Source organism: Balaenoptera physalus (genome assembly GCF_965194825.1).
Source record: "Balaenoptera physalus genome assembly, chromosome: 10".
Taxonomy (NCBI): Eukaryota; Metazoa; Chordata; class Mammalia; order Artiodactyla; family Balaenopteridae; genus Balaenoptera; species Balaenoptera physalus.
In genome coordinates, this window is record NC_138889.1 from 104,449,068 (window position 1) to 104,466,206 (window position 17,139).

Genomic DNA, 17,139 nt, shown 5'->3' on the forward strand with positions numbered 1-17,139 from the left:
GGGCTCTAGAGCACAGGCTCAGTAGTTGTGGTGCACGGGCTTAGTTGCTCCGCGGCATGTGGGATCTTCCCGGGCCAGGGCTCGAACCCGTGTCCCCTGCATTGGCAGGCGGATTCTTAACCACCGCGCCACCAGGGAAGCCCCTGAGCAGATTTTTATGAGTTGTCAGCATCTTCCTCATTCTTTCCTGTTTTTTAAAAAATTTTGAAAATTCCCCAACATACAGAAATTTGAAAGAATCAAACACCTGTATATCCTCAACCAAGACTCACTAATCCCAACATTTTTGCCACATTTATATTCCTCTTTATGCATATATTCATTGTCTTTTGCCAAATCATATGAAAATAAATTGCATCATTATGCCATTTCACCATCTTCTCCTAATAGGGACATTCTCTAACATAATCACAATACCTTAGTTACATTTAAGAAAATTAATAGTGATTCTTTTTTTTAACTTATTTATTTTAAAATTTTATTTATTTATTTTTGGCTGTGCTGGGTCTTCGTTGCTGTGCGCGGGCTTTCTCTAGTTGCGGTGAGTGGGGCCTATTCTTTGTTGCGGTGCGCGGGCTTCTCATTGCGGTGGCTTCTCTTGTTGCAGAGCATGGGCTGTAGGGTGCACGGGCTTCGGCAGCTGTGGCTTGCCGGCTCCGGCAGTTGTGGCTTGTGGGCTCTAGAGCGCAGGCTCAGTAGTTGTGGCGCACAGGCTTAGTTGCTGCGTGGCATGTGGGGTCTTCCTGGACCAGGGCTCGAACCGTGTCCCCTGCATTGGCAGGCGGATTCTTAACCACTGCACCACCAGGGAAGTCCCAATAGTGATTCTTTAATATGATCAGATATCCTGTCCATATCCAAAATCTCTCATTCAACACCAAAATGTCTTGGATAACTGCTGGGTTCCCCACCCTCCAGTGGAAGCCTTTCGAATCAAACATTGCAGTTTTTATAAGCTTTTGTTATATCTTTTTCTGTCTCTTTTAATCTAGGACCCCTCCCCCAACACACACACACAGACACACACACACACACACACACATGCACCCTCACTTTTTTCCCCCACTACATTGATTTTTCTGATTGTTTCTCATGGTATCATGCGACTTGTTCCTCTCTCCTAGTAAAGTCTCAAGACTTGTTTTTAAAAAACTTTTTTTAATTGAAATATAGTTGACGTACAATATTATGTGAGTTTCACCTTGAAGCTTGGTTTGATGCAAGGTGAACATTGTTTATCACTGCGACATCATATTGTGTCCCATGGGGGGGGTCTATGGTCAGCACATCTAATGGAGATGCTATATTTGTTTTATCTAATTTACATAGTATGTATAGAAAAAAAAATGGAAAACAAAATCCTGAAATATTAGCAATGGTGGTCACTCTCTGGGTGGTATTTATTTTCCTCTTTATTCTTCTGTACATTTTCTAAATTTGCCAAAACTATGCACATTACTTTATAATTGGAAAAAAAAGATTAAAAGGCACAATCTTAATTTTTAAATTTTTTAAAAGGAATACAGCAATGTTAGAGAAAGTTTAGAAAAACTAAGACAAAGCAAGGCATAATGCCACCACCTTAACACATAACAGTTTAGAGTTCTACAAAGAAAAGTTTTCATAATCTGCATAATTATTTTCATACCGTTTCAAAATATGAAAAAGCTCCCCTCACCCCTCCAGAAATGCGTTTTACGGAATTCTGCATTTGTTTCCGGTTTAACAGGATCTAAGCACCTGTCGCATGCTTGCGGTAGGCTCCGGGCTTGTTCTTTCTGTTGACAGGCGTGTGCACCACGTGGTGGGTGGTGCGGTTCGCCGGAAATCAGGCAGCCCACCGGGCAGGAGCAGCTCGAGGAGAATCGGGTTCCCGGCTGTGCCCCGCCCGGTGCCCGCGCGGTGTATCCCTGCAGGGGCGCGTTTTCGTGACTCACCGAGCGGCAGGCCGCACGTCTCTGCGGTTTTTGTAAACACCCATGGCGAGTTCCGCGGCCCCTCATCAGGGCAGAGCCCGAAGTGACACCTCCACTGGAATTGGGCACTTGGGGACCTGCCGGAATGAGGCTGAGAGAGCATTTGGGATCGGATCGTTGCGGCCCCGTTCGGTGTCCTGGTGTCCTAGTGGGACAGAGCTTCTGCTGGCGAGCCCTGTCTTGCCTGGGGCGGAGGTACTGGCTGAGGTCGGGGTCTCCCACTCACCACCTGTCCCCTGCTCCCCAGGATGTCTTCCTGGCCTTCCATCGCAACCTTGATTTCGTGCGCAAGTTCATGAAGCCCCTGCTGATCGGCGAGCTGGCCCCTGAGGAGCCCAGCCAGGACCACAGCAAGAATGTGAGTCGGGCCTCACAAGGAAGAAGGGGAGGGTTTGTGGGGGGAGGGGGTCTCGCCCCAAGAAGGAGAGTGCAGGGCGTGGGGCAAAGGAGCCTTTATGCCAGTCCAGGGGGAGCCACTGCTCTCATCACCTAGGGTCAGGGAGGACTCAGAGCCTCCGATGGCCCTGGTGAGCCCCCCTTCTCCTGCTGCCAGCCTGGGCTGGCCCTCACCTTGGAGTAATTCATTCCCAGCCTCTCCACCTCTGGGGCTTTAGCGGTGCCAGGCTGGGCACAGGGTCTTTCCCTCTTGCCCAGCACCCTGCCCTTGTATCTGGCCTTTCTTCCCCTTCCTGCCCTGCCCCTGCCTCCTAGCTTCCCTCTTTGTCCCAGTGATGCCCTCCTTTCCCCAGAGCCACCCTTGACTCTGCCTCCATCTCCCTGACCCCACATGCCCAGTGCCCACCCAGCCCTCTCTTGCCTGATAGAGTGTCTGGAACAAGCGGTGCGTGTCAGGTAGTGGAAAAATAAGCTTTTTTAAAAAAAAAATTGTTGTGAGACTTCGCTGGTGGTGCAGTGGTTAAGACTCCACACACCCAACGCAGGGGGCCCGGGTTCAATCCCTGGTCAGGGAACTAGATCCTGCGTGCCGCACCGAAGATCCTGCACGCAGCCAAATAAATAACTAACTAAATGTTTGTTTTAAAAAAGAAAAGAAAACATTTGCTATAAACCTTGTATTTTTAAAAATTGTTGTAAAATAGATACAACATAAAATTTACCATTTTAACTTTTTTTTTTTTTTTTTTTTGGCCACACTGGGCAGCTTGCGGGGATCTGAGTTTCCCAGCCAGCGATTGAATCCAGGCCCTCCGCAGACCCTTCCCCATTTTAACTAATTTTAAGCGCACAGTTAAGTGGCTTTGAGTACATTCACGTTGTTATGCGACCATCACCACCACCCATCTCTAGAACTTTCATCACCCCAGACTGACATTCTGCCCCCATTAAACGTTAACTACCCATCTGTCCCTCCCCCCAGCCCCTGGTAAACACTGTTCTTTCTATTGATGAATTTGCCCAGTCTAGGTACCTCATATAAGGGGACTCATAAGTATTTGTCTTTTCGTGTCTGGCTTAATTTCACTTATCTTAATGTCTTCAGGGTTCGTTCATTGGTAGCATGTGTCAGAATTTTCTTCCTTTTGAAGGCTGTATATTCCACTGTATGTATAGACCACCTTTTGTTTAGTCATTCATCCATCAATGGAATTTGGGTTGTTTCCACCTTTTGCCTATTTTGAATAATGCTCCTGTGTAAAATGCAAGCTTTTGAGTTAAGCCCTTTCTCTGCCACTGAACTGGCTGTGGACAAACACATAGTCCCAGGGCTGTGCCAGGCTCAGGCAGGTATGCGGTGACAGCAGCTGTTGCAGTGACCTGCGGCCGGGCTCCTGTGGAGCTTAGGTGTGTCGATTGGTCCCCTCTGGAGCAGCTGGGAGGCTGACTCCTTCCCGGTGCTCTGGCTCAACAGTCCCAGATCACTGAGGACTTCCGGGCCCTGAGGAAGACCGCGGAGGACATGAACCTGTTCAAGAGCAACCACCTGTTCTTCCTTCTCTACCTGGCCCACATCATCGTCATGGAGAGCATCGCCTGGTTCACCATCTTTTACTTTGGCAATGGCTGGATTGCAACCGTCATCACGGCCTTCATCCTTGCTACCTCTCAGGTGAGGCGTGACACTCTCACCTGTCACTCAAAGCCCCCGCCCCCTGACTCCCCCAGCTGGCAGAGGCCTGGTGCCTGGGTGCCAACGCTGGGAAAGCATCCGTGGCCCTCTCTCCCCCCAGGCCCAAGCTGGATGGCTGCAACACGATTACGGCCACCTCTCTGTTTACAAGAAGTCCACGTGGAACCACATAGCCCACAAGTTCATGATTGGTCACTTAAAGGTAAATGTCAGCCGCCCTGGGCATCTGTCCTATCAGTTAGTGGTTGGTGTAGCACCATCTCACTTCACTCAGACCAGGCCCACTGTCAGGTCAGTGTGCCGGCTGACCTGCAGGACCTGCCAACCCTCCACTTCTCTGAACTTCCAAGCCCCGTCTCCTAACCACATTAGACATGCAAAACCAGTGTCCTAGTTCTAAAAACAAGCACATGCTTCTTAGTTGATTATATTACCTAAGGACTTACTAATAAATTCCTTTCAGTTTGGGGCCGGTAAATAAGCAGTCTCTCTCTCTCTTTTTTAAAATTCTTTTATTGAAGTATAGTTGGTTTACAATGTTGTGTTAATTTCTGCTGTACAACAAAGTGATTCAGTTATACGTATGTATACATTCTTATATATACATTCTTTTTCATATTCTTTTCCATTATGGGTATTGAGTATAGTTCCCTGTGCTATACAGTAGGACTTGTTGTTTATTCATTCTATATAGAATGGTTTGCATCTGAAGAAACAGTCTCTCTTGATAAATCGGTATGCTTCCCTCCATCAGGTAATGTTTGCTATCTGATACATTGTGTTTCTCTTTTTTTCCCCCTTGGATGCCAGGAAACACAAAGCAAAACATGAAACAGCAACTGTCCCTAATCTTCCTCTTCCTTTTATGTATCCTCCCCTCCCACTACCTGTCATTTACACTTTTATCTTTAACCATTCTGCTATAGATGAGTCCTTTATCAGAAGCCATCTCCAGTACGTTTTGGAAGTATATGGGGGCATGAAAAGGGAATATTGTCATCATATAAGTCTTTTTAGATAAGGGAAATCAAACAGTGTACTGATCAACTGAGCCAAAGGGCAAGAGTTGTTTCAAACTCAGAAGGGAAGATAGTTCTCTCACCACCCTCCAGATCAGGAGGCAGACCTGCAGTAGCCTTCTAGCTCGACAAGTTTGTAAAAAGACGAGCTCGACTTGCCAGCGACCTTGTGCTGCTGTGATTGATAGGTGTTGTTATCTCCTTGGTTTCGGGAGTAAGTCCTTGCCAATTCTCACTTGGAAACAGATCTCATCCCCCACCCCAGCCCTGCCTCCACATCATTCAACTGCTTCCTAAGAAAAGCTGTGTCCTAAAGACTCCCATCCCTCCCCACCCTGGCTTTGGAAGAGCTCCGTGTCCGGGTTGAGCGTCTCTCCCTGTGACCTGACCCCATCCAGCTCCTGGCTTGCTGGCTGCGGATCTGGTTGGGCGTGAACTACCATTGAACTAGTAACCAGTTCCTCAGCAAACAGTTTGCCTGGACCTGAGCCTGGAGCTGTCTGAGAACCTGGTTTCTTTCCAGAATTTCAGGAGTGAAGGATGCACATAGTTGAGTGCTTTGTTTCATTTTATACTCTTTTCTGTTGGAGAAAACCCTCCTCGGTATTGAAAGTAACATTTCACTCCGGACCCATGTTATCCCCACACACTTAACAAAGATGGACTGTGTCCTGTTTTCAGACTCTGGGCGGGAGCCGGGAGGGCCTTTCCCGTCTGATGTCTCTCGGTCCTTGAAGGGCCCTGGGACACAGCTCCTGCATCAGACGGAAGATGCAGTCAGGACAGAAGATTGGCCTCCATGTAGAACGTTGACTTGTAAACTCTGGGGTGACAGGGTACGCAGGTTGGGAGGCTACAGGAGGTCAGGGACCTGGGTTCTGCTGATGGCTTGCCAGCCCGCTGCTAGCTGTGTCCTTCGTACCGTGTCCAGGCCAGTGGTGTGGCTGGGCAGGGGTGCTCCAGAGCGAGGACCATCACAGCTTTTGTGGAATCGCTCTGGCACCCACTGGCCACACAGCTGCAGACAAGCCTTGTAGGTCCAGCTGTTCCTCTGGTCCCTTTGTTGGGACAGAAAGGAGCTGGCTGCAGGGAGGTCCTCGGGTGCCCTGCCAATTTGGACGTCTTAGCTCAAGACAGTGAGGGCACTGAACAGGGTGCTGGAAGCTTCGAGATGTTGGGACCCGCTTCTTACTGTCAGCCTGCACTGCTGTAGGGTTCCACGGGTGAGCCCTCCACCTCCCAACTCCTCAGCCCATGTCACTTCCGGTGGACATTTCTTCCCAAGGGTGATCTTGTACAAAGACAGTTCTGAGAGGTCGAATCTTTGTTTGGCATTGCACTGAGGATAAAATGCAAACCACCAGGCCTGGCGCCATCTAGACTTTACATCTGGAGATGGAAATCTTTGGAACCCACAGCCTTTTCACAACCTTATCTGGGGCCACCAGGGCCGGAACTAGGGTGAGGCAAGTGGGCACACAAGTGTGTCCCAGCGGCACAAAATTTAAGGGGACATCAAAAAGAATCAGGAATTGAGATAAGTAACATTTTAATGCAATATTTAAAAAAAAAAAAAAGCAAAATTAATGCCAAAAAATCCACAATGAACAAAATACCAACATTTCAAATAAAGATCAGGACTGTGTTGAGCCGTATTGGAATCTGAAGCCGAAGGACAACTTGTACCTTACATACATGTTTGTATGTATTCGTGTTTTTCTTTTTTTGATGGTAGATTTTTTTTTTTTAATATACATTTATTTATTTATTTTTGACTGCGTTGGGTCTTCGTTGCTCCGCACGGGCTTTCTCTAGTTGCGGCGAGCGGGGGCTACTCTTCGTTGCAGTTCACGGGCTTCTCACTGCGGTGGCTTCTCTTGTTGCAGAGCACGGGCTCTAGGCACACGAGCTTCAGTAGTTGTGGCACGTGGGCTCAGTAGTTGTGGCTCGGGGGCTCTAGAGTGCAGGCTCAGTCGTTGTGGCGCACGGGCTTAGTTGCTCCGCAGCATGTGGGATCTTCCGGGACCAGGGATCGAACCCGTGTCCCCTGCATAGGCAGAAGGATTCTCAACCACCGTACCACCAGGGAAATCCTAATGGTTGATTTTTTTTCCCCAGAGCATTAAAATAGTTGAAAACTACTTAAAAATTGGAAAGGGTGGTATATTAAAAATCCTAATATGAAGTTTAAATTGATTATTTATACTGAAACCGAATTTATTACTATGTTACAGTTTAAGTTAATTAAAAATTATTTAAGGGACTTACCCGGTGGCACAGTGGTTAAGAATCCAGCTGCCAATGCAGGGAACACGGGTTCAAGCCCTGGTCCGGGAAGATCCCACATGCCGCTGGGCAACTAAGCCCGTGTGCCACAACTACTGAGCCTGCGCTCTAGAGCCCACAAGCCACAACTACTGAAGCCCACGCACCTAGAGCCTGTGCTCCGCAACAAGAGAAGCCACCGCAATGAGAAGCCTACGCACCGCAACGAAGAGTAGCCCCCGCTCGCCGCAACTAGAGAAAGCCCGCACGCAGTAACGAAGACGTGACACAGCCAAAAAATAAATTAATTAATTTTTAAAAAAAGAAAAAAAAGTTTTTAAAAAATTCTTTAAGAGACTTCCCTGGTGGTCCAGTGGTTAAGACTCCGCACTCCCAACGCAGGGGGCCCGGCTTCGATCCCTGGTCAGGGAACTAGATCCCACATGCCGCAGCTAAGACCCGGCGCAGCCAAATAAAAAAATAAATATTAAAAAAAAATTATTTAAGACTGTCACTTGGTTGAGAGAAATTGTCAGACTTGGCAGTTCTCTCAATTGAAAATGGGATGAGCAAAAGCGTAGATTTTTAGAAATATTGTTGATGAGTTTGCCTCAGGGTCTGCTATGGCTCTGCCCAGCACTGCTGGCCCAACTGAGGGGGCCTTCTTTTGGCTTCTGGAACATTCCACGCTCCCCTTCCCCCAAGGCTTTCACCTAGGCTCTTCCCTCTGTCAGAAACGGGACCCTCACTCTGGCTGGCCCGCTCCTGCCCCAGCCTGCTGCCCAAGGGCAGTCCTTCTGAGTGGCCTCCCGAAACTTTTCCAGCTCTGTCAGCCCACCCCAGTGTGGAGTGATACCCTCCTCTCCCTCGCTAGACAAGGGCTCGCCTCCTTCCCCACTTCATCCCCAGGGCAGGCAACATTGGCACCACATTCCAAGAGCACAGCACTGGGTCACTGTTCCAGGGCAGGCAGGGCTTCCCAGTGCCCAGGAAGGATACGGAGGGTTGAGCCTAGTGAAGAAGGATGGAGAAGAGTCACAGCAGAGAATAGCACCATCAAAAAATGTTTTGTCGTTACAGCCGATGCCAAGTTCGGGGATGGCCCCACCTTGCCTCCTCTCATCCCCGTGGTGCTCGTAGCCTGTCTTCCTCTAGTTATTCAACAAACATCTCTTGGTTGGTGCATTGTAAACATCGTGCGCACATGCCTTGCCCCTTGATTTCTTTGTGCCTGGGACTCCCTTGCGCTCTTCCCAGGAATTTGGTTCCTTTTGTCTAGAAAGGCCAATGTGTCATCTGATTTCTTAATCCTCTAAGCTCTCATTCGCTGACTTTTTTTTTTTGCCCTGTTGGGTTTTGAGGCCCTCCTGCTTACAGGGGCCTGAGGTCACTGCAAAGGCCACAGCTGCTCAGAGCTGTTCCCGCCCATGGCCGTTAGGGTCCAGAGACTATGTTTGTACCAAACATCTTCCAAGTAAAATATTTGTTTTTGCAGTTAGGCCTTTTTATAGATGGCCAGACCCTTGGCCAAAGCATTGATTGATCCAGCGACAGTTCACCAGTGAAGTCCTCATGCGGAAGAGTCAGAGGAGTCTTGTTTCCTTCTTTGCATCACTGGGTGACTTTGTAGAGGGACGTGCCTTCAGAATGTGTCCAGAGCTGGAGCTGGTGAGACAGAAATTTGTGGCCTTGAAAGAAATACTCATGTAATGCTTCTTGTCTCCTAGAATTGTAATTTTATTATTATTATTGTTTTTGGCCGTGCCGCACAGCTTGAGGGATCTTAGTTCCCCGACCAGGGATTGAACCCAGGCCCTTGGTAGTGAAAGCTCAGAGTCCTAACCACTGGACTGCCAGGGAAGTCCCTAGAATCATAATTTCATATTTACCCGTTAGAACCAGGAAGCTCTGTTGGTGATTGTTTATGAAGCTCTGCCAAGCCTTCTGGGCGTGATGTGACTCAGCTGTCACCTCTCAGTGCAGTGGCATGTCTGGCTGCTGGGCTGTCTCTTGCCAGCTACTCTGTGGGCCATCTGAGAGCAGGGACCACTTGTGGTCTTCATTTTTTTTTTTTTTTTTTTTAAAGTTTTCTTGATGTAATTCACATGCTATACAATTTGCACATTTAAAGTGTACAAACCAGGGAATTCCTGGCAGTCCGGTGGTTAAAACTCTGCACTTCCACTGCAGGGGGCGTGGGTTCCGTCTCTGGTCAGGGAACTAAGATCCCGCATGCTGCGCGGCAAGGCAAAAATAAAGTGTACAAACCAATGACTTGTGGTATAGTCCCAAATGTGTGCAACCACCATCGCAATCAGTTTTGGAACATCTTGATCACCCCGAAAAGAAACCCCACACCATTTAGCCATCACCTCCCAACCCCCTCATCCCAACCCTAGCACTAGGTAACCACTCATCTTTCTGTCTGTGGATTTCCCTGTGCTGGACATTTCATATAAATGGAATCCTTTGTGGCTGGCTTCTTTCACTTAGCATCGTGTTTTCCAGGTTCATCCACGTTGTAGCACGTGTCAGTGTTTCACACTTTTTTATGGCATGGCCAAACATATTCCATTGTATGGATCTGCCATATTGTATTTATCCATTCATCAGTTGATGGACCTTTGGGTTGTTTCCGCTTTTTGGTTATTTTAAATAATGCTGCTGGGAACGTTTGTGTACAAGTCCTTGTGTGGCTCTGTTTTCATTCCTCTTGGGTACACACGTAGGGGCGGAGTGCTGGGTCATATGGTAGGGACCACTTCTTACTGTTCCCAAAACAGAAGTGTTCCCCTCTGCACAACACACGCAAACAGGAGACGAGCAGAGGATGAGGGACGTAGAGCCTCACGCCCGGTGTTGGCAGAGAGCTGAGACTCCACCACACATGCTGACGCACGTGCCTCTCCGTCCATCCCCAGCACCGTCTTATGATCAGAGAAATAGGCCTGGGGGCAGGGGGGAGTGACCTGGCGCCATACGGAAGTCCTGGCCAAGGGGCTGCCCAGCACTCTGGACTCAGCACCGGCAGGGCTGCATTCTGACTCTCAGGGGCCCGAGGCCCTGTGTATAGTGGAGAAGTCAGCCCTGAATATTGGACCTGCTGGGAACTGGTCCTGAGCTGGGCCTGTCGTGGATCCCCTTCCCGCACACCGAGGACTGCGCTGCTCACCCCTATTCCTCCCCCGACAGGGCGCTTCTGCCAACTGGTGGAACCATCGCCACTTCCAGCACCACGCCAAGCCCAACATCTTCCACAAGGACCCGGATGTGAACATGCTGCATGTGTTTGTCCTGGGTAAATGGCAGCCCATTGAGGTACGATGAAGGGGACCAAGTGGCCATGGGGAGTGTTTGGCCTGCTCAGGGATCAGGGGAGGAATCCCATGGGGTGGAGGGTGTCTGATGTTTACACGAAAACCTTTCCTGGACACCCTGCATTATTCAAGCTGAAATGTCTGTGGGATGGTCTCCTGTGTAAATAAGGGATGCAGCTCCTTAGAGTATTAGATACCTCCCCACCTCCCATGGGCCAGGGAAGAGCATTTCCTGGCTTGTTCCTTCCAGTTTAGCAGGAAGGCACGATTCCAGAGCTCAAGCTTGGTCCCCGAAGACCAGCTCCAGGAAACCTTACTTGGAGAGTCACAATCCCCGATGCTGGGAGGGACCTCAGCAGGGTCTGGTCCCACCTGCTTCACCACAGGTGCCAAGCGAGGCTCGGCAGGAGGAGGGCGTGTGTTCAGGGTCACATCACTTAGTGGCCAGTCTAGGATGAGGCCCCAGATCTGATAGCTAGGCCATTTCCTTCCACTCCATCACACTGCCTTGTTTTTACATTAGTTTTTAAAAATTATTATTATTATAAATATAGAACATACCTGTTACAAGCATTTAAATAATAACAGAAATTGACCAAACTAAGTGAGTCTCCTATTATCTCTACCATCCCCCCTTTGCTTCTGGTGTCATGCCCCTGAGGGTGACCACTGTTGACAACATACTACAAAATCCTTCCAGATATTTTCTATGTGTGTAGACACACACACATATCTTTTTTAAAAACAAAAATTAAAACTTAAACAGTTTTTCTGCAACGTGCTGCCTCACCAAACATAGACTTCTTTGCTGGAGTCAGGAGTGTATGGGCCTCCACCTGGGGCTGTCCAAGTGCTCTGTCGTATTTCTATACCATAATGTAACCCACACTATTTTATGACAGGAAAAATTGGTGTTGCTAAGTCTTTGAATAAAGGCCCCCCCAATTAAAGACTATCCTCATTTAACATTCTGTAAAAAGTAGAGCCTCTATGTGACAGCCTCTAAAAAAAATCTATGTATGCTTTACTTTTCAGAAATACATTGATGATGTAAACCAAAGTTTAGAAGATCCTTGTTGCTTTTCCGTAGATGTTAAGTGTGACCATACCACGCGCAGAGTAGGGGCCCGATAAGCATTTGCCAAGAGAGGCATGTCTACCCTCAGTAAGGAGCAGTGTCTTTAATTGGTCGTATTCCCAGTAGTGTTGGCATCCAAGGATTGGAACAGGGAGAGAAGAGAGCCTGTCCCCTCAATTCTGGTTGGTACCCCACCTCCCATTTCATATCTGACAGAATATCTGAGCAGAAACATGGGTTTTCTGTGACATTGTCAATTCAGAGGAAATTAGCCAAAATTCAGTACTTGGGAAGTGTGGAGGCTCTCTGGCTGGGCAAGGATTTTATTCTCTGCCAAAATACATGCTTGCGTTTTCCTTCTAGGAAAGAGTTTGCTCGCTTTGATTTGAGGTGTCTAGATAGTAGGACTGATTAACCTGGGTCCATCTGATAAGAAGACAGAGGCTTCCCTTTCTGGGTGAGGCTTCGTGTTGTAGAGCTGTTGACTGGCTTGACAAATGCTCTCTGTGTCCCTGACAACGAAATCTAGTCTCACCAGTGACGCTGGCAGCAAGCCGTCTCTCCTCTCCATGTGGTGGCCAGCGAAGCTTCTCCCAACATCTCTCCCTCGACACCTCTCGAATGCCGACTTCTGGGGAGGGGGTGCGGTGGGAGGTTTTGGGGATCTGGCCATCCAGTTGCCAGTGGCCTTGAAAGACCATGGCCACGGCCACGGTGCTCCATGAAATCCTTTCTCTCACATACTCGGGGGAAAGGCCAGCTGTTTCTGGGTTCCTGGTTGAGCCATACCCTGGTGTCCACAGGACCATGCTGCCTGGAAGGGACCTTTCTTTTATGCTTAGAAAGTTCTTCATATATTTTCAGTGTTTTATGGTTTCACTTTTTTTTTTTTTTTTTTTTGGCCGTGTGGCAAGCGGGATCTTAGTACCCTGACCAGGGATCGAACCCGTGCCCCCCGCAGTGGAAGTGCGGAGTCCTAACCACTGGACCGCCAGGGAAGTCCCTGGTTTCACTTTTATTTATTTATTTATTTATAATTTTTAATTTTTAAAATTTTTTGGCCACACCACGTGGCATGCGGGATCTTAGTTCCCGGACCAGGGATCGAACCCATGCCCCCTGCAGTGGAAGCATGGAGTCTTAACCACCGGACCGCCAGGGAAGTCTCTGGATTGGAGAATTTCTCCTTCTTCTCATATGGTGGACTTAGAGCAGTGAGGAACCTTCTTGCTACAGAAAAAGAATATCTCGCAAAGAGAGGCCATGATTCCTTGAGGCCCTGTTGTTTTCCAAGATCTCCAAAACCTACTTCCTGACTCCAAAAGAAAAGTTACAATGAAGCTGGGAGGTTGGCCAGGAGGAGCTGGGGGAGCTGCATCTCGGGCAACTATACGAAGCCAGGGCCCTCAAGGAGGACTGAAGTGTTCCATGTTGGTGGCACCCTCTGGCTCCTGGCAGAAGCAGAGGCAGATCCCCTTTGGAGGAAAGTCTCCAAATATAGGTATGAAGATTCCCATAGGCTAATATCAAGCAGTGAGCTCACAATCAGAAGTACAGCACAGAAGGCTAGCCACTATGAGTGAGAATCAGAAGAAACAACATATAACAGATTTAGATGCTATAGAACTCCAGATACTCAGGTCCTATGTACAATATAGAAAGGTTATGTATGAACTTAAGATAAATAAACAACAAGTGATTATCAAAGAGAACCAAACAGATTTTTGAATGACCAAATGAAGTATAGATACAGATATATATCTCCAAAAGAATGGGTTAAATAGATTAGACAGAGCTAAAGAGAGAATTAGAGTCCTGGAAATATATATATAAATAATCAAAAAGTAATATGGTTTGCTCTCCGTTGGGTCCCCAGGGCCTGTGCATAGTAGGCTGTCAACGTATGTTTGTTGAATGAATAAGCTGCTTTGTGTCGGCCTGTGCTGGGAGTTGGAGGCTCGGAGCTGGCCATCGTCCCTCTTCCTAGGATACTCCCAGCCCAGTGAAGGAGCCAAGACGTGCCCTCAGATGGGCATGTTACCAGCTAGGGTGTAGCAGGAGACATCAAGCCAGCAGCTCTGTTGAGGGTGTTAGGAGTTGAGGGAGTGCTGACAGCAGGGCTGTGCACCCAGGGAAGGGGGAGGGGTCTACGGGGTCGAGAGGGTCTGTGTCTAGTGAAGAGAGGGGTCTGCAGGTGGAGAGGGTCTGGCTGCAGACGAGAAGTGGTGGAGCCCCCATCAGAGCCTGGTTCCCTGGACCTCTTTGTTTTTTTTTCTTTTTGGCTGCACTGCAGCATGTGGGGTCTTAGTTCCCCGACTAGGGATGGAACCCATGCCCCCTGCAGTGGAAGCGTGGAGTCTTAACTGCTAGACCGCCAGGCAAGTCCCCTGGTATCACTTTTGAATGCTTGACTTTTGCCAAATGGGACTTGGCTAAGACCGATGGTCAACCTTCATAATTCTCAGGAGTCAGCCAGTTTTCCTGGTTTCCCCTTACCGGGTCACGCCGCCCCTTCTGAGTGGGAGGGTATCCTCTCCTGAACCCCAGCACCTGGTATGGGCTGAGTGTCAGCACGGGACGCTGTCTGGGTGACTTTGGCGTCATGCCGATCCATCTGTGGCTCCTTAGAGCTCACTGCAAGCTTGTCATGGGCCGACTTTTCCCTCCCAGAAAGAATTTACATCTTTACATTCAGCCTTTCCATCCAGAAATAAGACCTCTTTCTCCATTTACGCTTGAGTCTCCTTTTTATATCTCTTAGAAAGGTTTTCCTTTTTCTTTTTTTTAATTTTTATTTATTTATTTATTTATTTATTGTTGGCTGTGTTGGGTCTTTGTTGCTGCGTGCGGGCTTTCTCTAGTTGCGTCGAGTGGGGGCTGCTCTTCGTTGCCACGCCTGGACTTCTCACTGCGGTGGCTTCTCTCGTTGCGGAGCACAGGCTCTAGGCACGCAGCTTCAGTAGTTGTGGCATGTGGGCTCAGTAGTTGTGGCTCGCGGGCTCTACAGTGCAGGCTCAGTAGTTGTGGCGCACGGGGCTTAGTTGCTCCGCGGCATGTGAGATCTTCCCGGACCAGGGCTTGTACCCGTGTTCCCTGCATTGGCAGGCAGATTCTCAACCACTGTGCCACCAGGGGAAGTCCTCCTTTTCTTTATATGTCTTGTGGATGGTTTTCTTTTTTTTAATTAAATCCTAGGTAACTTCTGTTTTTTGTCATTATGATAGGGGTTCCTCCAGTGTTCAGGAAACATGCTGATGTCTGGCTAGTTATCTTATGTCCAGCTAGTGTCCACTTATGTCTGCTTGTGATTCTAGTTGTTTTTCAGTTGATTTTTTTGAATTTCCCGGGTAGACAATCATATCCCTGAAAATAATGAAAATTCAGACTCTTTGTAATCGCTCTACACTCTTATTTCTGACTTGGGTTTTATGGCATTCCTGGAACTTCAGAACAGAATTAAATAGTGGTGATGTCAAGGGCGGTCTTGTTTTGCTCATCCTGCCCCTCCACCACCCACTTTTTTTTTTTTTTTTTCCATATCATGGGGGAGAACGAGGAGGCCCTTAGCCCTGTAGCTCTGTAAACGGGCTCTCAGAAGGCAGCTGCTTCTGCCTCCCTGCCTGAGATCCTGCTTTTCCTGCCCATCTGGGAGGCTCTCCCTGCCCCACGGCCTGTCTGCAGCTGACCCTCCAGGCTTCCTTCTTGAACAGGCCAGATATTCCCTTGGAGCACCTGTGGCCCTCCTCTCAGGGCCCTTGGGCTGGAGTCTTGCCACCTTGCATGCCTGCTGTGGCTGTGTTCCTCATTTCTGTGTGTGAGTCTGGGCAGGACTTTGCAACTGCTCCCCTCCCCCTTCCCCTGAGCAGACAAGGAAGGCCCTTGTCATTCCTCAGACATTTTGTTCCAATGCTGAAAAGTCCCCTGCACATGCCCCTGGCACCCGCTCAGCCCATAATCCAAGCCCGGCCTTGTGGTCCTTGCAGAGGCTGAGCACAGGAGGGTCAGCTGGCCGGGGCCCAGGGTTGTGGGCCTCCAGGAAGACAGGCTGCCGGGGCTGGCCGTACTCCCCCTCCCTCTGCCTCTGGCCTGTGCTCCCTTCAGCCTCGGCTTGAGGACGTGTCAAAGCAGGTCCTGCATGTGCCGCCACTCCTTGGGGTCTGGACACGACAAGCCACCCGGAGCCTCGCCCGCAGCTCGAGTGGAAGCACCCCCTATCTTCCTGCATCTCCCCTGTGGTGGCCTCACGACCCGAGCTTTCTCCCTGTGTGTGATGGGGACTGTCCTGGAGGGCAGAGGCGTGTGGGTCCTCCAGGCCTGTGGTCCCCACTGGGGAAGAAGGTTGACTCTTTCTGAGTCCCCGGGCCTAGCACCGTGCCGAGCACTGCACGTGGGGCGTCACTTAATCCTTGCTTAACCGTGAGGCAGGAGCTCTCATCAAACCCATTTTATAGATGGAGCAGCTAAGGCTGAGAGAGTAAAATAACTTGCTCAAGGCTACAGCTAGAAAAGCAGTGCCACCATCCAAACCCAGGCTGTCTGGCTCCCAGCCAGGGCTTCCGGGTCCTGTGGGACCCTGCCCGGGGCCACCACCTGCTGGACACTAGAGGCCTGTGTTTGTTGGATCCCTCCAGCTTCCTGATGAATTAAGAAGCCAGAAGCCCCTCCTCCTAGCTTGGTACGTTCTAAAACAGCTCTCCCCATCCCTTCCCTGCGCCCATGACATACAACTGAGTGTTGCAAAGAACTGAGCGTGTGAAAGTCAAGAAACCAGAAGGTTGGCCCCAGGCCAGGCCTGGCATCACCAAACCACAGCTGTGCTTGCTGGTTTTTGGAGGAAGGCTAGTGCCCTGGATCAGCCTTACCCTGACATGCAACCTTGCAGTTCCCCTAACTGAGGTCATCAAGACGGGAACAGGCATCCCGTGACATTTTGCATGTTACCGCACACGGGCGCACGTGTAACCGTGACTGGCCTTCCCTCACAGTTCTGAAGTGCTTTCACAGCCCCATCACCAGCGGGCCCTCGACAGCCCTAAGAAGTACTAAGAAGTAGCCATCATACCTCCACTTTACAAACAAGGAGCCCAAAGCTTATGGAGTGGGAGGGCGTGGGGACAGCAAAGCAATTTGCTCGAATAACAGATTGTTTCCAAATCTGGAGCCCCCGCCTCTCTAAGGCTGGGAGCTCTCAGGGGTGGACAGAGAGGCCTGCCGCTGCCCGGGGGCAGGGACTCGGCAGCTCCCGCAGGACAGTCTCGGGCATCGAGGGGACACACATGGGAGCCTGCAGTGCTAAGCGGCTAGGGGCAGGTGGGGAGCATCAGCCCTGTGTAATCTCCTGTCACCCCCTACAGGGCACCATGGATCAGTGCAAATAGGGTGCTTGCTGTGCAAA

The 17,139-nt window shown here is 49.4% G+C and overlaps 1 protein-coding gene across 2 annotated transcripts in view; it reads left to right on the forward strand.

The window, feature by feature from the left end:
- FADS2 (fatty acid desaturase 2) overlaps positions 1-17,139 on the forward strand; it is a 35,286-nt gene that overhangs the window by 7,417 nt on the left and 10,730 nt on the right. For both annotated transcript variants that reach the window (XM_082477928.1, XM_082477929.1), the window contains 4 exons: positions 2,224-2,334; positions 3,847-4,044; positions 4,166-4,267; positions 10,542-10,667. In XM_082477928.1, coding sequence (XP_082334054.1) covers positions 2,224-2,334; positions 3,847-4,044; positions 4,166-4,267; positions 10,542-10,667 — 537 coding nt within the window. The remainder of the gene's footprint in view (positions 1-2,223; positions 2,335-3,846; positions 4,045-4,165; positions 4,268-10,541; positions 10,668-17,139) is intronic.